Source organism: Herpailurus yagouaroundi, unplaced genomic scaffold (assembly GCF_014898765.1).
Source record: "Herpailurus yagouaroundi ecotype Mexico unplaced genomic scaffold, PumYag 197, whole genome shotgun sequence".
NCBI lineage: Eukaryota > Metazoa > Chordata > Mammalia > Carnivora > Felidae > Herpailurus > Herpailurus yagouaroundi.
The window spans coordinates 37,765-59,555 of record NW_024412428.1 but is presented as its reverse complement, the minus strand read 5'-3'; the positions used below and the strand labels follow the sequence as shown (position 1 = coordinate 59,555).

Below are 21,791 nucleotides of genomic sequence, written 5' to 3'. Positions count from 1 at the left end.
TGCAAATATCTTTTCCCATTCCGTTGGTTGCCTTTTAGTTTTGTTGGTTGTTTCCTTTGCTGTGCAGAAGCTTTTTATCTTCATAAGGTCCCAGTAATTCACTTTTGCTTTTAATTCCCTTGCCTTTGGGGATGTGTCGAAGCATGTGCCTTTTGATCTCGGGGATGTAAATTTGAGCCCCATATTGGGTTTGGAGATTACTTAAAAATAAAATCTTAAAAAAAATAATTAGCTTGTCATTTTACCAATGTAAAAGAGCTATTTTTAAAAAAGAGTAGTCCTTTCCCAAAGAATTTCCACAATGGTTATGCAATTTTGTACTCCCACCAGCAGCGCGTGGGAGTTACGGTTGTTCCACATCCTCACCACATCTAGTACTGTCAGTCCCTTTTAGGCCATGCTGGTGGGTATGTAAAGGTATTTCCCTGTGATTCCAACTTGCATATTCTGATGTACAGCATCTTTTCATATGCTTGTTTGCCATCTGTATACCTTCTCTGGTGAAGTGTCTGTTCAAATCTGTTCATTATTTTATTGGATTTTCTTATTATTGAATTTTAAGATTTCTTTCTATATTTTACATAAGTCTTTGCCAGGTATGTTTTACAAATATTTTCTCACTGTCTGTGTGGTTTCCCCTTTCATTTGCTTAAAGGGGGTCTTCTGAAGAGTAAAAGTTTGTGTGGTTTTTTTGTTTTGTTTTTTATTTACTTGAGAGAGAGTGTGTGTGTGTGCATGCGAGCCAGGGAGACAGGCAGAGGGAAAGAGAGAGAGAGAGAGAGAGAGAGAGAGAGAGAGAGAGAGAGAGAGAGAATCTTAAGCAGGCTACACGCTCAGCACAGACCCCGATGTGGGGCTTGATCCCGTAACCCTGGGATCATGACCTGGACAGAAATCAAGAGTTAGACATTCAACTGATAGAGTCACCCAGGCAACCCAAAGAGCAAAAGTTTTGATTCTAGTGAAGTCCAATTCACCAATTTTTTACAGATTTTTTTTTAATTTAAGAAAACTTGGGGTGCCTGGGTGGCTCAGTTGGCTAAGTGTCTGACTCTTGGTTTTGACTCAGGTCATAATCTCACAGTTCGTGGGATCAAGCCCTGCATCAGGCTCTGTGCTGACGGCATGGAGCCTGCTTGGGACTGTCTCTCTACCTCTCTATCTGCCCCCACCCTGGTCATGCTGCCTCTCTCTCAAAGCAAACAAACAAACAAACAAACAACCCTAAAAAAATTAAGAAGCCTTTGTCCAACCCAAATTCACTAACATTTTTTCCTACTTTTTCTTCTAGATATTCTAGCACTGTTCAGTTGTTACATTCAAGTCTGCAATCCAATCAGTTTTTGCACACAGTGTGAGCTGAGGGCAGAGGTTCATTTTTGTCTCATATATGGCTATCCAATTGTTCCAGAAACATTTGTTGGAAAAATCACCCTTTCCCATTGAATTACCTTGACACCTTCGTAGAAAATCAATTGACCTTGTATATGTGGGTATATTTCTAGACTCTCTACTCTGTTCCAACTGTTACATGTTCCAGTGATGTTCCCATGGTACAGATGTCTATTTTACACCAATATCACACTCTCCTAATTACTGTAGCCTTATAAAATAGTAGTCTTGAAATCAGGTAGTGTAAGGCCTCCAGCATTTTCTTCCTTTTCAAAGTTGTTTTGGCTAGCCGAGATCTGTTACCCTTACATAAAACGTTTGAAATTAGTGTGTCAGTTTCTTTTTTTTTTTCAGTGCCATTAACTTTATTTATTTTTTATCTTTTGAAATTAGTGTTTTTTCTTTTAATTTAAATCCAAGTTAGTAAACATATAATGTAACAATAACTTCAAGAATAGAATTTAGTAATTTGTCACTTACATATAACACCCAGTGCTCATCCCAACAAGTGTTCTCCTTAATGCCCCTTGCCCATTTAGCCCTTCCCTCCAACCCAACACCCGCCAGCAACCCTCAGTTTGTTCTCTGTATTTAAGAGTCTCTTATGGTTTGTCTCCGTCTCTATCTTATTTTTGCTTCTCTTCCATTATATTCATCTGTTTTGTATCTTAAATTCCACATATGAGTGAAATCATATATTTGTCTTTCTCTGACTTATTTCACTTAGCATAATACACTCTAGTTCCATCCACACTGTTGCAAATGGCAAGATTTCATTCTTTTCGATCACTGAGTACTATTTCATTTATATATAATATATATAATATATAAATATATATATATATATATATATAATATATATATAAATGTATGTATACACACACACACACACACACACACCCCCCACATCTTCTTTATCCATTCATCAGCCGATGGACATTTGGGCTCTTTCCATACTTTGGCTATTGTCGACAGTGCTGCTATAAACATTGGGGTGCATGTGCCCCTTTGAATCAGCATTTTTGTATCCTTTGGGAAAATACTTAGTAGTACAATTGCTGGGTCATAGGGTAGTTCTATTCTTAATGTTTTGAGGAACCTCCCTACTGTTTTAAGAGTGGCTGCACCACTTTGCATTCCCACCATCAGTGCAAAAGGGTTCCTTTCTCTGCATCCTTGCCAACATCTGTTGTTGCCTGAGGTGTTAATTTTAGCCATTCTGACAGGTGTGAGGTGGTAGCTCATTGTGGTTTTAATTTGTACTTCCCTGATGATGAGTGACGTTGAGCATCTTTCATGTGTTGGTTGGCCATCTGGATCTTCTTTGGAAAAGTGTCTCTTCATGTATTTTTCCCACTTCTTCACTGGATTAGTTGTTTTTTGGGGTGTTGAGTTTGATAAATTCTTTATAGATTTTGGATCCAATCCAAATCCAATCCGATATGTCATTTGCAAACATCTTCTCCCATTCTGTTGGTTGCCTTTTAGTTTTGCTGATTGTTTCCTTTGCTGTGCAGAAGCTTCTTATTTTGATGAGATCACCATGGTTCATTTTTGTTTTTGTTTCCCTTGCCTCCAGAGACATCTCAAGTTAAGGAATTGCTGTGGCCAAGGTCAAAGAGGTAGTTGACTGTTTTATCCTGTAGGATTTTGATGGTTTCCTGTCTTACAAAATAGGTCTTTCATCCATTTTGAGTTTATTTTTGTGTAAGAAAGTGGCCCAGGTTCATTCTTCTGCATGTCACTGTCCAGTTTCCCCAACACCGTGTGTTGAAGAGACTTTTATCCATTGGATATTCTTTCCTGCTTTGTCAAAGATTAGTTGGCCATACGTTTGTAGGTCCATTTCTGGGTTCTCTATTCTGTTCCGTTGATCTATGTGTCTGTTCTTGTGCCAGTACCATACTGTCTTGATGATTACAGCTTTGTAATACATCTTGAAGTTTGGAATTGTGATGCTTCCAGCTTTGGTTTTCTTTTTCGGGATTGCTTTGGCTATTTGGGGTCCTTTCCAGTTATATACAAATTTCAGGATTGTTTGTTCTAGCTCTGTGAAGAATGCTGGTGTTATTTTGATAGGGATTGCATTGAATATGTAGATTGCTTAGGGTAGTATCAACATTTTAACAATATTTGTTCTTCCTATCCAGGAGCATGGAATGTTTTCCCCTTTTTTTGTGTCTTCTTCAATTTCTCTCATAAGCTTTCTATAGTTTTCAGCATACAGATCTTATACCACTTTGGTTAGGTTTATTCCTAAGTATTTTATGGTTTTTGGTGCAATTGTAAATGGGATTGCTTCCTCGATTTCTCTTTCTGTTGCTTCATTACTGGTGTATAGAAATGCAACCGGTTTCTATACGTTGATTTTATACCCTGTGACTTTGCTGAATTCCTATATCAGTTCTAGCAGTTTTTTGGTGGAGTCTTTTAGGTTTTCCACATAGAATATCAGGCCACCTATGAAGAATTAAAGTTTGCCTTCCTCCTTGCTGATTTGGATGCTTTTTATTTCTTTGTGTTGTCTGATTGCTGAGGCTAGGACTTCCAACACTATGTTGAATAACAGTGGTAAGAGTGGACATCCTTGTATTCCTGACCTTGTGTTCCTTAAAGCCCTCAATTTTTCCCCACTGAGGATAATATTAGCATTGGGTATTTCATATATGGCTTTTATAATCTCAAGGTGTGATCCTCCTATCCCTACTTTCTTGAGGGTTTTTTTTTAATCAAGAAAGGCTGTTGTATTTTGTCAAACACTTTCTCTGCATCTATTGAGAGGACCATATGGTTCTTGTCCTTTCTTTTATTGATGTGATGTATCACATTGATTGTTTTGTGGATATTGAACCAGTCCTGCATCCCAGGTACACATCCCACCTGGTCGTGGTGAATAATTCTTTTAATGTATTATTTGATCCGGTTGGCTAGTATCTTGTTGAGGATTTTTGCATCCGTGTTCATTAGGAAAATTGGTCTGTAGTTCTTTTGAGTGGGGTCTTTGTCTAGTTTTGGAATCAATGTAATGCTGGCCTCATAGAGTGAGCTTGGAGGTTTTCCTTCCATTTCTGTTTTGGAACAGCTTCAAAATAATAGGTGTTAACTCTTTTTTAAATGTTTGGTAGAATTCCCCTGGAAATCCACCCAGCCCTGTACTCTTGTTTGTTGGGAGATTTTTGATTACTGAGTCAATTTTTTTTTTACTGGTTATGGAGTGTGTCAATTTCTAAACAAAAAAAAACTTGCTGGGACTTTGATTTGTATTGAATTGAATCTATATATCAATCTGAGGAGAATCAATATCTTAACAATATGGAATCATCTGATTCAAGAACATCTATTTAGGTCTTCTTCAACTGCAATTTTCTCAGCAATTTTTTAACTTTCAATGTATAGGTCCTGCTTATATTTTGTCAAATTTGATTCTATGTATTTTGTATTTTCTATGGTATTATAAGTGCTATTGTTTTTTAAATTTCAGTTTCTGATTATTACTAGTATACAGAAATCCAGTTGGTTTCTTACATTGACCTTGCATCCTGTAACTTTGCCAAACTCACTTATTAGTGCCACTAATCTTTCTATAGAGTCTTTAAGAGGTTCTGCATATACAATTAGGTTGCTTATGAGTAAAGAAAGTTTTGATTCTTTCCAACCTGTATGCTTTTTATATATTTTTTCTTGCCTTAGGTACCAGCTAGAATATTCTGTACAATGTTGAACAGAAGTGGTAAGGTCAGACATCCTTGCCTTGTACCCACCCTGAGGGGAAAACCATTCAGTATTTTACCATTAAATATGACATTAACTTTAAGTTCTTCATTTGTGCCCTTCATCAAACGAGGGATTTCCCTTTCCTAGTAGCCTAAAAGCTTCTTGTTATTTTTTTTTTCCTTTTTTAATTGTTGTAGGCTGTCTCTGTGCTGAGAATTAGCCTGAAGTAAACTTAATGCCTTCGTAGGTCTTTTCTGAGCTTTTCGTTGGTTTTGTGCAGACACTTTTTAATTATTCCCATATATGCAGTTGTTTTTGAATGTCCTGGTGTTCAGTGTCTGGCTCCCAAAAGGGGAAGAGCAAAAAATGAGCAGGGGGAGTAAAGCTGCAGGCTCTTTAAATCCCCTGGAAGTCACTTCAGCCAGAGGGCAGCGGGCTTGCAACAACCGGAGAGCTGCCTCAGAGGCCACCTACTTCTGTGTCTGCGAGGCGGGCTGCAGTCACCCCCCAACCCTGCCACTGCCCATCTCTTCTGTGGCAGCTACAATTTCTCTTTGATCTAGGAGGAACTATGTGACCAGAGAAGTAAACTCAGAAAAAACGTGGAAACAGGATTTTCAGAAGTTATTCTTCCCCTTTCCTTTCTTTAAAGACAACTAGAAGATGAAATGAAACAAAAATTCTGCATGCAGGATTTGAGGAAACATCTGTGGTTTTGTTGTTGCTCTGTTGTCATTTACCATCTCAAAACATGGTTTTATGAGCAAAGCAAGCAAATGATATCTGATGTGTTTTTATATTCTTAACTGACATAATAACTTCAAAATGGATCGAGGAAAATGAATGTTGCATATTTTCCCAAAATTCCTCTAAAATTTTTTCGTTAGATTCTGAATTCCAAAATTTTGGCTTTTTTTTTTTTTTTTAACCAACCTAGACACCTACGGGTCTAATAGCACTGTTATGTTCCTTTGGTTTTGCATATGCCTTCCACTTTCTATGCAAGTCACATTTCTCAGCTTCTGTTTCTGGCTACAAAGGCCACAGTATAAAGCACTATTAGCTTTAAGTATTATTCGTGGTGGATTTAGATTACTATATAGGACTTTTATCACTACTTTCATGATGAACCTATCAATTACTTAGAATAAATAACTTTAGTTTCCTGTATGGCAGTTTATTTGTCTATGAATGAAGCCAAATCACAGTTGTTCTCCTTTGGGACTCTATAAATACATTTATATATAGTGGCTTTCTCAGTCACATAACAGCTTTTTTATAAATGCGCAAATATTTTCCATTATGAGGGAGACAACAGTTTCTGCATATACAAGCAATAGGGTGCTATTTTAGCAAAGGGTTCCCCTCACCATCATTAAAATATGAAAACACAATATCGACTTATTTGGTAATTAACATTTACCTGTACCACACTGGCATCTGGTTGCTCCTCCTGCCAGCTCATGTATGGCAGGAAATCTACATCCTCTTTGGCAATAAGTTCCGTAATATTTGGAATATTAGGAGAAGGTGCCTCCTTACCATCCTATATTGAATCACAATTAGGTAGAAATAAAACAGACATCATCAAATCAAATGATTACTATATATTCCAAAGCCTGGCGAATCCTTAGTGCGTTTGGGTGTCAGATTGGGTGTCTGGGGCCACAAGAGGGAGAGAGAGAGAGAGGCACACGCTTAGCTTTCCTCTTTATTGAGCTGGGTGCCGTGTACAAAGTGCCTTCTGTGGGTTCTCCTCTTAAATTTATGAAAGAGAAAGGGCCTCTCACGGGAGGGGAAGCTCAAGCCCTTTCTACTTTTTGAGGGTCTCGCATTAATAAAAGATGAGAAGTACCAAAATGTAACAAAATTGTAGTATATCTCAGAAGTACACACATAACTAATAATTATATCATTAAAAATAATAGTACATGTGACTCATTTAGAGAGATTATCACAAACGCTAACTGTGAGGCCCTTCATGAATGCAAGGCCCTGCTTTGATGGTCCTCCCTGCCCTCTTCCCCTGCTCTTTGTGAGTCATGAATGTGGATACTGTTAGTGACAGAGCAAGAGAAATTTTCTTAATATGCAAATACAAATGAAATAGCCATGAATTAACAACAATACATACCCTTTTCTCAACTGCCACAAAGCTTGTAAATTGTGTTATGAGAGAGTTTTCTTTACTGAGTTTAATAATCAGAGATTTTAACATTTGCTTCTTCATCTAGGATAGAATCAAACAAGTGTAGTCACATTTCACTTTATTTTTCACTAGTTAGCCATGTATGACCAATAAAACAAGTGTTAAATAATCTAACAAGGCATTTTTTCTATAAAATAAAGCATTTTACAATTAGCATTTCAAGTTAAATTGAGTCAATGGCCCTGTGTGAATGTCTTGAGTAGGGGACTCTGCAAAATAGGATCAAGTGACTGGCTAAGTCATAGAAAAAATAATTCATATTTACATAGCTCTTTACGGTTAACAAAGAACTCTCATCCTCAAGTGTGGTGAGCTTCTGCATTCTTTTGCAGACCGTCCACCTCTCCCATTTTAAAGATGGGGAGTCCAAGGTGTGGAGAGGTGGAGGGACCTGTTCAGGAGTATTTGGTGGCAGGGCTGGTCAGCTGCCCCTAGAGGAAAGAAGGCCTAAAGTAAAGCAGAACACAGGCTGCTAATCCAAGGGCAGCAAGGGAGAACAGTGAAAACACAAGGCCCTCTATCACTGGCTGTGACTGCATTCACAGCCAGGCATGGCACTCTGGTGCCTTCTTTCTGGGAGCGCACTGGGTATGACTGCTCCTAAGCTCATTTAAGTTCACAGCTCCAGAGGCACCAGGCCATTGGTGGGCTGGCTGAGTGGGACCCCCTGCCAAGGGCCGCATCGGCTCAGTGAAGAAGGAGCAGGGCAGGCTCTGGCTCCACTGTCTGTCTTTAGACTGCTCACCTACCTGCCCTGCACCTGGGCTGCTTCATCACTACGATGAGACTACCAGCGCCTACAATGTATGAAATCTAAGGTGATATTTATGACAGGCACTCAGTGACTGTCCTCTGAGCCCTCTTCTGGTCTCTTTCTGATGAGTAAAATGGTCATAGAATTCTCAGGAAACCAATGACATCTGCTCTTTCATTGATCCATTTAACGAACATGTACTACTGAGCACCGTAGGTGCAGAAAATACAGACACAACAATGAATTCCCACCCCACCCCCCACATGCTTCTCCACCCAGCTATCCTCACTTTACGTTTCCATGGATAAAATCAATTTAAGAAGCATCAAGAACAAGGGAAAGAGCGAACCTCATGATTCGTTTCATTTTCATGGAGAATGCCATCTTCATAATCTCGGATCAGAGCTCGCGCTGTCAGCTTGTGTATCATCTGTGTTGAAGCAGCAAAGGGGAAAAAAAGATTCAAATGGCTTCTAACTGAAGTCTTACTTAGAAAACCGCTTTTAACTTGAGGTGTAACAGTACATACAAAAAATTCACCCCTTTTAAAAGTGTCCAGTTTGGTGAGCTGTAACGAATGTATACAGTTGTGATGACCACACTGAAATAAAGATTCAGAACAGTTCTTCACTTTCAAAAGTTCCTCATGCCCCTGGCTGTCACCTCTAGCCCCTGGCACCCACTCATCTGTTTTCTGTCCCTACAGTTTTGCCTTTTCTGTGAAAGGGTATTTTGCCACTTCAGTTTATCTCAAAAACCGTAAGCTGTTCTTCTGTAGGAAGAGTCAGCCTAGTGCTGCGATGCCCCACCGTGAATGTGACCTCCACTCGGAAGGGCAGGGGCAGCAAAATGTGCCCTGGGAAGTGTGGCGTAAAGGATCGCCTCCCTTTCTCTCCAACGAAGAAACACAACTGATCTTAAATGGCAATGTCTCATTTCCATAATAATTCCAACTCTTGTAATTTTGTTATCAGTAGGGCCACAGCTCACAGAGAAAGTACCACTATAAAAACTGCAATTTCGGGGCGCCTGGGTGGCGCAGTCGGTTAAGCGTCCGACTTCAGCCAGGTCACGATCTCGCGGTCCGTGAGTTCGAGCCCCGCGTCAGGCTCTGGGCTGATGGCTCAGAGCCTGGAGCCTGTTTCCGATTCTGTGTCTCCCTCTCTTTCTGCCCCTCCCCCGTTCATGCTCTGTCTCTCTCTGTCCCAAAAATAAATAAACGTTGAAAAAAAAATAATAAAAAAAAAACAAAACAAAAAAACTGCAATTTCATGGAGAATGACCTCTTCCCAGGCAAAATCGTTTGACTTAATTTCCTCCTTAGATTCAATTTTTAAACCAATATGGAGATTCCCTAAACTTCTATACACACATCACGTGCAAATAATAAGTTATAATTATTGATTTGGGGTAAAAAAGCAAGTCATATTTTATTCGAAAAACAAAAAACAAAAATCTGCAATGTCTGGGAAATAGTTTATCTGCTTATGCAAATACTTCTATGAATAGCAAACTGCACATATAATATACATAGGTGAGGGATTTTCCAGGTCTGACTATAGTAGATCAAGTACTAATGCAAATACTACAAACTTTTCAGTGATAATTCATTTGCTTTTAATCCAAAAGTAGAAAAAACAAACACACTCTCAATATATGTTTACTCTTGGCCTAGGACTATTATACTGAGTAATACGAAATAACATGGGTGGATCGTGGCACTTAACTTTTATTGAGTCATGGACACATTTGAGAACCTCCCCTAAAAACTGTTCACATATAAAATACCAAGTTTCATTGCAGTTATTCATAGCCACTGATGCTCATGTGGATACACGAGACTCAAGAACCCCAGAAGAAGAAGTACTGTGTTAGAAACTGAATGCAAGTGTCCTCATTTGTACGGATAACAATCCTCCACATCATATTGTGTACTGAAGTGTCAACACAGAGAAACAGGAGCAACAAAGGAAGTACAGGGAGCATTTTACAAGAAAATATTAAATGATGACAACTTTCAAACAGTGAGTTCATAGTTCAAGTTTTGAATCTTACAGTTCCAGTTGTCTTCTGAAGTTCAGTAGTTGATACCATTGTAGACAATTCTTTCTCCTGAATTAATGCACACAGAGTTGCCTGAAACGGGGTGGGGGTGGGAAGGAAATCCCTTATTAGCTTTTTCACTCCACAGTGTCTTGGTTAGTTTCACAGTGATTTTCTTTCTCCTTTCAATGGAAGTTAAAAGGCTCCCCGATGTCCCTAGGTAACTACCCATTATGTTTGCAGAAGCAGAAAAATTTGCCAGCATATTATGATCTGGGGGGAGGAGAGGAAAGAAAAGAAAAATAGAACTCTTGGCAACATACATTGTTCTTCCCACACTAAAACCAGCCATGTGCTTCCTCACCTGTGTGCAATGAGGAATAAATCCGTAGACAAGGAGTCGATGGTTGAGGAACAAGGACTGCACCTGGGCTGGGGCCTGCAGGGGTTCAGGTGCATCTGCACTTAGCTGCTGCCACTTGACGGAGACAGAGTGACAACTTGGAGAATGCAACCGGGTCATCTGGTCTTCTATCTATTTATAAGAAAGGAATTATTTCTCTTTCAATGTTACACCCAGAAAATAGTGACTTAACACTGAGAATAATTTTACATTCTATCTTTCAGGATTTGTAGCTCTCTGCTTTTTTTTTTTTTTTTTTTTTCTTTTCCTCCTTCCGGCTCAGGGTACTTTTTCAAAAAGATTTTAAATAGAATTCTTTTTTAAAAATTTTTTTTCTAACTTTTATTTATTTTTGAGACAGAGAGAGACAGAGCATGAATGGGGGAGGGGGAGAGAGAGAGGGAGACACAGAATCTGAAACAGGCTCCAGGCTCTGAGCTGTCAGTACAGAGCCCGACGTGGGGCTCAAACTCACGGACCGTGAGATCACGACCTGAGCTGAAGTTGGACGTTCAACCGACTGAGCCACCCAGGCGCCCCTTAAATAGAGTTCTTAATAGCATTAGCACATAATTTAAACGTGCAAAACATCCCTAAATCATTCCATTAGTTAATTACTAATATACAACTTTTGCAGGGAGTAGATTCCAATTATACAAATTAATCCTACAAAGGGCTTGAATAGATGTTTTCCAAAGAAGGTGTACGGATGGCCAAGGAGCACATGAGAAGTTGTTCAACATCACTAGTAATTAGGAAAATGCAAATCAAAACCCCAATGAAATACAACTTCACACTCTACAATGGTTATTATGAAACAAAACAACCCCCCCCCAAAACAACAAGTGCTATTGATTATGTAGAAAAACTAGAATCCTAGTACATTGCTGATGGGAATATAAAATGGTGCAGCTGCTATGAACAACAGTATGGCAGTTCCAAAAAGCTAAACACAGAATTACCATATGACCCAGAAATTCCACCTCTGGGTATACATCTAAAATAACTGAAATCAGAGTCCTGAACACATGCTTGTGTGTCAATACTCAGAGCAGCATAACTCATAACAACTAAAAGGTGGAAACAACACAAATGTCTATCAACAAATGAACCCATAAACAAAATGTGGTGTGTGCACACAATGAAATATTACTTAGCCTTTAAAAAGGAAGAAAATTCTGACATAGTCTACAATGTGCATAGATCTTGAAAATATTATACCAAGTGAAATAAGCCAGGCACAAAAGGACAAACACTATAGGATTCCGCTTACATGAAGTATCTAAAGCAGTCAAATTCACAGAAAGAAAGTAGAATGGTAGTTGGCAGGGGCTGGGGTGTAGGTACAATGGGAGCAGCTCTTTAATGAATTGAGTTTCTGTTTCGGATGATGAAAAATTCTGGAGATGGATGGAGGTGATGGCTGCACAACATTACGAATGTGCCTTAATGCCACTGAATGCCACTAAAAATGGTTAAATGGTAAATTTTATGTATATTTTGCCACAATGACAGATAATGCTAACAAAACATGGATACTACTTTACCTTTAAAAATCCCCCATGATACTTTATAAAGAAGAAATCAAACTACAAGCTAAGAGAATGACCCAATTAAGGAGAATGTTTCTGCTAGATGTTAGACAATAACTGAGGGGTGCAATACCTTCAGGCCTGTGGCCTTTTTGTAGGGCCCCTTTCTATTAACGAAAACACAGAAGTTACTGTCAATGGATTTGTAAGAAGATATTATTTCCACATATAAGCATAAAACTAGAAATAAGATGTTTGAGAAACGTACCTGTTTTTTCCAACTGTGTTTGGATTTTGAGTTAAAATACTCAAATACTCCAGCACCGTACTGGGACAAAGTCCTTAAGATATGACGATTTGCTGTAGAACTGATCACATTTCACATGTTATAATCTTCAAGAAATTTTAGAAATGTTTTTGAAGTACATGTAGTTAACAGTGTTGATATAGTTCAGAACTCAATAGAGGAAACATTATATGCAGAAGAATTGCTTTTCTGTAGTTGAAGTTAGAGAGATAAAACTCAGGACAGACAGTATGAAACATCTGAAGCTTTGGGTAATTTAGGCTCCCATATATCAGAAAACCTATTTCTCTTTCACAATAGAAAAAAAAAAAAAGCAGAAATTCTTGACTCCTGTTTTACCAAAAGAGAGAATAGATGATTCTGAAAAACCTCTGAAAAGTTATCAGAATACTGGTAAAAATATCAACCTGCTTTCAATGAATGCCAGTTACCTAAATTTGATCCCAAAGGCCAAGAACTGGCAAAGAGTTAATAAAGTCTACATCTTCAAATATAATGCACATCTGGGGGCACATGGGTGGCTCAGCCGATAAAACGTCCCACTCTTGATTTTGGCTCAGGTCATGATATCATGGTTTGTGAGGCCAAGCCTCGCATTGGGCTCTGCGCTGACTGTGCAGGGCCTGCTTGGGATTCCCTCTCTCCCTCTCTTTCTGATCCTCCCCTGCTCTTTATCTCTGTCTCTCAAAACAAACAAACAAACAAACAAACAAACAAACAAACATTAAAAAACTGTGATGCACAACTAGATAGCAAAAAGGATAGGGAAGTGTCTTTCTAGCAAAAATAAGCTTTGCTATTTGAATGACAATGTATTAAATTTCTCTTGATAATAATTCTGTAACTATTAAGAAAGCTTTTCTTAGAGACGTTCCTCCTAAAATAATAAAGAAACAATTATTTTTCAGGAAAAGAGCTTAAGAAAGTTATTTATTTCTGAAATATGTCTTAACCTATTTATTAAAGATTGGATTTGTCTTTAGTCTTCAAAATTAATTGGTGGTGACTACAACACCAGTTAGAGAATCCCCCTAAGCTGGAGTTTATTTCTCTTTCACCAATTTCATCAGCTAGTAAGGCTGCTTGGAATCTGTTTTTGCTCCTGCTGTGCGGACCTCAGGGGACAGCTTGTTACAATAGGCAATAGTTCAGTCTCTACTCCTGGAGAACTCACATGTTGCTAGAGTTTGTGAACACAAATGAGTATGAGAAACCTGTAGAAAGATCCTAAAAACCTGACAGAAAATCAGTAAAACTTCCAGCTCCCTCAGGCTGGGTTGTGTGAGAGCACAAAGTCACCTCCCAAAGGAGGTTTGTGCCCACCCACCCCCATCATGGCGTCCTCCCCTACTGCCTTCGTGGCACTTAGGAAAACCCATCTCCCTTTGAGCTTACTGGGTTGTTTGCTGTCTGGCTCCCCATACCCGGCACTGTGGTCCTGCACCAAGGCGCATCTGTCTCATGACAGGCCTTCAGCAAAAAAGGTATCAACAGGGCCCGGTGTCTTCTGCACTGATGTCTGAGCCACGACCCTGGCACTGCCTCTGCCACACGGTCAGGGGAGCAGGGAGGAGGCAGGTCCCTGCAGCATGTTGCGGCCAGCCCCCTGTGTGTACAGGCACAAGTTACTCAGGTGAAGTCCATTTAGGAGCACTTGCTGAGGAAGTCCACGGGGGGGCTGGATAATTTCCTGGTTGGTCTGTGGTGCCCAGCTCTCACATTAGGGAACAGGACTGGAGCTGTGACTGAGGCAGGGCAGACAGAGGAGAAGAGCCCTCTGGGCAGGCAGGTCTGGCTTGGGTACAGGGCCCTCAAAGGGTGTCTAGGGCTCCAGCTCCTGAAAGTCATGGCCGAGGCCTGAGGAGGACCCCGGTCCAGGACAGCACAGTGGCCCCAGAGAACAGCAACACCCACCTCCACCCCTACCCCTGTGTTGAGGAGCTCTCCCGCTCCATGCACTGCCTCAGAATAGGGAGGCCTGGTGATCATTTCCCAGGATGGTGACTATGTGGGGGAGAGTCCCAGGAGACGAGGGTGCAGGCATGCTCTGTGCAAACACCAGTCTGGCCCTTGGTGTTTTCCTTATGTTTACACCATACACCTCGGTTTCGTCCAAAACAGCTAACTATAATTGGGGTGGGGGTTCATTCCAACAATGAAGAGGGTCTAGCCTCCAGAGAGAGAGATCTTAAGTCCATTATAGGGTTTGAAAATGCAAATGTGGCAGCCACCACAAAGGTGTGAAGGATCAAGAGCGTGGGTGGGACCCTCAGCCCTGGTCACAAACCGCCAGGGGTGGGGGTGCGCCCGGCACTTCAGGCTTCTCAGGATAGGCTGGAAATCTGGATTTTTATGTAACATAAAATATCTAACGTTGACTTGGTGTTTGCCATGTGCCATCTCTGTTCTTAAGACTATTCTTAAGTACTTTTTATGTTTATTTTTTTAATGTTTATTTATTTATTTTCGAGAGAGAGACAGAGACAGAGAGAGACAGAGAGACTGTAAGCTTGGCAGGGAAAGAGAGAGAGAGAGAGAGAGAGAGAGAGAATCCCAAGTAGGCTCCATACTGTCAGTGTAGAGCCCTACACGGGGCTGGAACTCACAAACAGTGAGATCATGACCTGAACCAAAATCAAGAGTCAGACGCTTAACTGACTGAGCCACCCAGGTGCCCTGTAAGTACTTTTTATATATGAGCTCATTGAATCCTCAGAGTAAATCTATTAAATCTATGACTTTTTCACTATCATCTTCATTTTATACACAAGAGATTTAACAATATGCCCAAGGTCAGAGCTAACAAATGGCCAATTCAGGTATTGAGACCCAGGCAGTCTCAGAGCCCAGAGCTCTACAACTATATGCTAAACAGTTTCTATACACCGTTATCAACTTCAAAACTTCTAGAAATCCTGTGTAGGCCAACAAGAAAAACCCTGCCCACAGGCTGCCTTCTTCACCCACAGTGTTCACTGTGTCACTAGACCTCCCACACTTACCCAATACCACAGGAGAACAGCCTGGTGTGTTGGACATTTCTTTTCACAAGCTGCAATGTCAGACTCTCATTCTGGAGGTGCCCATCAGATATAAGGAGAATGTTCCGTAACCCTTGAGAAGGGTACAGTAAATTTAAATACCGGAGTGTTTTCCAGAAGTCTGTATTTCCCATGGTAGGTGTAGCAGACTAGAGGAAATGAAGTGAAAGGTTATTTACTACTTTTGGGGTCTATTCACCATTAACTGTCATCATTTACTGAAGCACGTCTCAGTGAGGGTTTAGAGACATCGTCACTGAAAAGATGTATTTTTTTCTCAATTATACATTTGTGCAACAACTACACTTATATCCTCTTAGTTTGTTTTATGTCACACAGTCACTATAATATTATCAGTGGACACTTATTTGACTTTTTTTATGCTTCCCCAGGGTTTGCTGGCATGGACTGAGGAAGCAATTAGTCATTCTCAGCTTGCTATGTCCAGAAATAGAAAAAAAGGAACAGAAGAAAACATTCCAACGCTGCTGCATTTAGGTGGTAGGAATGTGGGTGATTTTTTTCTTTCTACCCTTTTTAATTTCCAGTTTTTTTTTAGTGAGTTCATATGGCTTTTATTAATAAAATAAAAGAGCCCACCAACATACAAAAACTGAAGGACTGGGGGTGTTCCAATAGTGCTCGTGGGGGGAATAAGTCTGGACAGTACTGTTAAACCTTGATAGGAAAAGACCCAAGAGATGAAGGAAGGTCCTTTTACTCACCATAATGAACTCTGTTGGCACATTGTTGCTTGTGATATACTTAGGATATGAAAATAATTCCTTGTAACCTGTGTGATAAGATTGGCGTGAGGTGTAGCTATGAAATATTCACTTTACTGACCATTAACAATGTTTGATAGTTTTAACATACCAAAAATTCAGCACACTATTCCTTTAAGTAATAAACTCTAGTGCACTGAAACTATGCACTTTACAATGCAAAGTGTCCTGAATAAAATTACATGTAGACTTCTGTTCTGTAGCAGATTGCTCACGCAAAGTAAGATGTGGGGTGTCACAACAGCACAGGCAGCCTGGCCACGGGAGGGACACGTTCTCCTTCCCAGGGCCTTGGTTTTCCCAGGCTTATCTGACCTTTGCCCAGCAGCAGCAGACCCTAGCTCCTCCATAAAAGGGCAGGTCTTCTGCTCAATGGGATGGAAAGTAAGAATCATCAGGACCAGACTGCCCCCTCACTCTACTCCGGTTCTTTCTCTCATTCCTGAAATACCTTCTTCTGGTGGCTGACATGTCCCTGGACCCCCACCTGGCGGATGGTATTGCTTTTCCTCTAAAAGGGCTGATCTGATGCTTGCTGAACCCTTATAGATTTTCTACATTGTGCTGATTTCACATGTTCTGCCCATATGCTTGGGACCCTCATACATCTCAACCAAGGGTCTTGCATTTGGTTCAGCTGCTAGGAACACTAGTAGTATTTATAAAGCACTTGATATGTGACAGGCACTGTTTTAAATCCTTTACAGGCATTAGCTCAATCCTTACAACAACACTGTGAGGTAGGAACTATCACCCTTATATTACAGATGAGGAAACTGAGGTATAAAAAGTTCAAGTAATTTGCCCAAGGTGACAGCCAGGGCTAGTAAGTGATAGAGTTGGAATGTGAAGCCAGGGATCTGGCTCCGGTGTTCTGGTTCTTGAACTCCATGCTATGCTACCTCTTACTCCATAGGTGAGGTCAGGGTACTAACAGCCATCAGCTCTACCCATGAGCATGTTCATATTAAGGAGGAAGCACGCTTTGGACTGGGGCCAAAGAGCACTCACCTGTGCCAAACTTGACAATGTTTATCTTTTGCTTCTTTCCCACCAAGGACAGTGCATATAAGGCAATTTGCTTGGCTTGCAAGAATGTCGCACCCTCCATGGAAGCGGAGCAGTCAAGACAAATAATCACTTCATTGTTCTCAGCTAGGTCAGGGAGTGCGATATCGAGGTCTGGTTGAAAAACAAGCATGCAGGCCTAAAAAAAGAAAAAAGGTGCTGGACTGGTGTTTATCTTAAACTGGTCTGGCTTGTTTACATTGGTATAGGCATGCCTTGGAGATATTGTGGGTTCGGTTCCGGAATACCACCATAAAGCAAGTATCACAATAAAGTGAGGTAAATAAAAGTTTTGGTTCCCAGCGCATATAAAGTTATGTTTACACTACAGTGTAGTCTATTAAATGTGCAATTGCCCCGTGTTGGGCTCTGCACTGACAGCAGGGAGCCTGCTTGGGATTTTCTCTCTCTCTCTCTGTCCCACTCACAATCTCTTTCTCTCTCAATCTCTCTCTCTCTCAGAAATAAATAAACATTAAAAAAAATTAGTTATTTTTTTGCTGCTGGAGGGTCCTGCCTCAATGTCAATGGCTGCTGACTGACCAGGATGGTGGCAGCTGAAGGCTGGAGTGGCTGTGGCAATTTCTTAAAATAAGATTAACAATGAAGTTTCCACATCTATTGACTTTCCCTTCCATGAGTGATTTCTCTGTAGCATGTGATGCTCCAGATGTGTAGCTGTGTAGATGTAATGTGTAGCCTGATGGCAGGGCTCGATACCATGACCCCGGGGTCATGACCTGAGTCAAAATCAAGAGTCAGACATGCTCAACTGACTGAGCCACCCAGGTGCCCTAATTCTGAGTTAATTTTTGAGTGGTGTAAGATAGTGGCCTAATTTCATTCATTTGCATGTAGATATCCAGTTTTCCCAGCACCAATTATTGAAAGGGCCATCCTTTCCCCGTTGAATATTCTTAGCTCCCTTGTCAAATATTAGTTGACAAAAATGCATGGGTTTATTTCTGGGCTCTTAATTCTGTTCCATAGGTCTATGTGTCTGTTTTTACAACAGCATCACACTGTTTTGATTGCTACAGCCTTGCAGTATAGTTGGAAACCAGGAAGTGTGATGCCTCTAGCTTTATTATTCTTCCTCAAGATTGCCTGGGCTATTCAGGGTATTTTGTGGTTCCATCATGAAATATCTTAACATTTGTTTGTGCCTTCTTCAATTTCTTTCATCAGTGTCTTAAGGTTTTCAATGTACGTGTCTTTTACTTCCTTTGGTTAAATTTATTCCTAAGTATTTCCCCCAGGTGTCCCATGGTCTATACTTTTCTTATAGTATCCTACAACTTTCCTGAATTTATTTATTAGTTCTAACAGTGCTTTAGTGGAATTTTTAGGGTTTTTTTTTTTATACATGAGATCAAGTTATCTGCAAACACAGACAATTTTACTTTTTCCTTTCCTATTTGTATGCTTTTCATTTCTTTTTCTTGCCTAATTGTTCTAGCTAGGATTTCCAGTACTACATTGGATAGGAATGGCTAGAGTAGGCACTCTTATTTCTGATTTTAGAGAAAAAGCTCTTAGTTTTTCATCGAGTCTGATGTTAGCTGTGTTTGTAATACATGGTCTTTATTATGTTGAGGTAACCTTCTATACTCAGATTGTTCCGAGTTTTCATCATGAAAGGGTGTTGAATTTTTTCAAACCCTTCTTCTGCATCTATTGACAGGATCATATAATTTATTTTATTTTTATTTATTTTTAGTTTTTAAATGTTTATTTTGAGAGAGGGAGAGCAAGCAAGCAGGGGAGGGGCAGAGAGAGAGAGAGAATCCTAAGTAGGCTCTGTGCTGGCAGCATGGAGCCCGACACAGGGCTCAATCCCATGAACTGTGAGATCATGACCTGAGCCAAAAGCAAGAGTTGGACGCTTAACCCATTGAGCCACCCAGGCACCCCAATTTTTAAATTACTTTTTAAAAAGGACAATTTTTTTTGAGGTGGGAAGGGGCAGAGGGAGAGGGAGAAAGATAATTCCATGAAGGCCTCAGGCCCAGTGCAGAGCCTGACACAGGGCTCAATCTCAAGACCATGAGATCATGACTTGAGCTGAAATCAAGAGATTTCGGACACTTAACTGATTGAGCCATTCAGGCACCCCATTTTTAAATTTTTTATTGATGTGTACTTGACACACAATGTTACATTAGTTTCCAGTATACAAATAGTAATTTGACAAGTTCATACATTATGCTATGCTTATCACAAGCATAGCTACCATCTATTATAATGGCATTGACTATATTCTCTATGCTGTTCCTTTTATTCCCATGATTTATTCATTCCACAAGTGGAAGCTTGTATTTTTCTAGCATTCTTTCATTTCAAGAACTCTTTTTACCATTTTTCATAAGTCAGGTCCAGTGGTGATGAATTCCCTTAGCTTTTGTTTGGGAATGTATCTCTCCTTAATTTCTGAAGGACAGTTTTGCTGGGTTTATGCTATATTGTGATTTATAAGACATATATATTTGGTCAACTCATATATATTTTGTCTTTGTCCACTGTTCCTCACGCACATCTCCCAAAACCCTTGGGATTTCCGGGGTGCCTGGGTGGCTCAGTCCATTAAATATGGACTTCGACTTCAGCTCAGGTCATGATCTCATGGTTTGTGAGTTTGAGCTCAATGTTGGGCTCTGTGCTGACAGCTCAGAGCCTAGAGCCTGCTTTGGATTCTGCGTCTCCCTCTGTCTCTGCCTCTCCCTGCTTGCGCTCTGTTTCTCTGTCTCTCAAAAATAAATAAACATTAAAAAAATTTTTTTAATCCAAAACCCTTGGAATTTCCTAAGTGATGAGAGTGATAAAGGTGTCTTTTGTTATGTTAATGAGGTGAGTTTTGGATCCCCGCCTAAGGAGGGGGGCTGGTTGCTACGAGAATCAACTATATGATCAGAGAGTTAGAACCTTTAGTCCTGTCCATAGACTCCTGGAAGGGCAGTGAGACTGGAGACTGAATCAATCTCCAATGGCCAATAATTCTTGCCAATCATGCCTATGTGATGAAGCCACCATAAAAACCCAAAAGATGGGCTTTGGAGAGCTTTCACATTGGTGAACACATGGAGATGTGGAAGAGTGGCGTGCCTGGAGGGAATGGAGGGTCTGTACCCTTTCCCCAGACCTTGCCGATGCATATCTGCCATCTGGCTGTGCCTGAGTTACATACCTTTGTAATCAACTGGTGGCCTAGGGAGAAAAATTCCTCTCTGAGTTCTGTGAGTTGCTCTAGCAAGCTAATAAAAACTGAGGAAAGGATTGTGGGAATCTCTGATTTATAGCTAGTTGGTCAAAGTACAGGTAACAACCTGGACTTACATAGTATAGTGGTATGTTGGGAAGCCCCCTACCTGCCTCTGGAACTGGGTCCAGGAACCCAAAAGACAGTATTCTTGGTTGGCAGTTTTTCCTCTCAACACTTTGAATATATCATCGCACTCCCTCCTGACCTCATGGTTTCTGCAGAAAAATCTGCTGATAGCCCTATGGGAGTTCCATTGTATGTGATGAGCAATTTTTCTCTTGCTGCTTTCAAAAGCCTCTCCCTGTCCTTGATTTTTAATATTTTAATTATAATGTGTTTTAGAGTAATCTTCTTTCAATGGATCTTGCTTGGGGTCCTCTGAGCTGCGTGAACCTGGTTATTCATCTCTCCCTCAAGATTTAGGAAGATTTTAGCTATTATTTCTTTGAATAATATTTCCACCCCTTTTTCTCCTTTCCTGGGATGCCCATGATGCAAACATTCTTTTGCTTGATAGTGTTCCATAATTCGTGTAGGCTTTTTTCACTCATTTTCATTCCTTTTCTTTTTATTCCTTTAATTTCAAATGATCCGTCTTCAAGATAGTTGATTCTTTCTTCTGCATGATTAAGGGAGTTGGTGAAGCTCTGTCTTGAATTTTTCAGTCTGTCATTATATTCTGTTTTTTTTTTTTTTTTTTGGTAAGCAACAATCACTGTGATTTATTTTTTTTTCAACTGAATACTTCTTTCTTTTCTTTCTTTCTTTCTTTCTTTCTTTCTTTCTTTCTTTTCTTTCTCTTTCAATATATGAAGTTTATTGTCAAATTGGTTTCCATACAACACCCAGTGCTCATCCCAAAAGGTGCCCTCCTCAATACCCATCACCCACCCTCCCCTTCCTCCCACCCCCCATCAACCCTCAGTTTGTTCTCAGTGTTTAAGAGTCTCTTATGCTTTGGCTCTCTTCCACTTTAACCTCTTTTTTTTTTTTTCCTTCCCCTCCCCCCTGGGTTTCTGTTAAGTTTCTCAGGATCCACATAAGAGTGAAACCATATGGTATCTGTCTTTCTCTGTATGGCTTATTTCACTTAGCATAACACTCTCCAGTTCCATCCATGTTGCTAAAAAGGGCCATATTTCATTCTTTCTCATTGCCACGCAGTATTCCATTGTGTATATAAACCACAATTTCTTTATCCATTCATCAGTTGATGGACATTTAGGCTCCTTCCATAATTTGCTATTGTTGAGAGTGCTGCTATAAACATTGGGGTACAAGTGC

At 40.2% G+C, this 21,791-nt stretch overlaps 1 protein-coding gene across 1 annotated transcript in view; it reads right to left on the bottom strand.

Moving 5' to 3' along the window:
• PARP4 (poly(ADP-ribose) polymerase family member 4) overlaps positions 1-21,791 on the bottom strand; it is an 89,841-nt gene that overhangs the window by 31,090 nt on the left and 36,960 nt on the right. The window contains exons 11-19 of the mRNA XM_040447930.1: positions 17,192-17,387; positions 16,121-16,188; positions 15,357-15,544; positions 12,316-12,415; positions 10,477-10,647; positions 10,125-10,205; positions 8,419-8,499; positions 7,241-7,336; positions 6,530-6,652 (exon numbers count right to left, since the gene is read on the bottom strand). Coding sequence (XP_040303864.1) covers positions 6,530-6,652; positions 7,241-7,336; positions 8,419-8,499; positions 10,125-10,205; positions 10,477-10,647; positions 12,316-12,415; positions 15,357-15,544; positions 16,121-16,188; positions 17,192-17,387 — 1,104 coding nt within the window. The remainder of the gene's footprint in view (positions 1-6,529; positions 6,653-7,240; positions 7,337-8,418; positions 8,500-10,124; positions 10,206-10,476; positions 10,648-12,315; positions 12,416-15,356; positions 15,545-16,120; positions 16,189-17,191; positions 17,388-21,791) is intronic.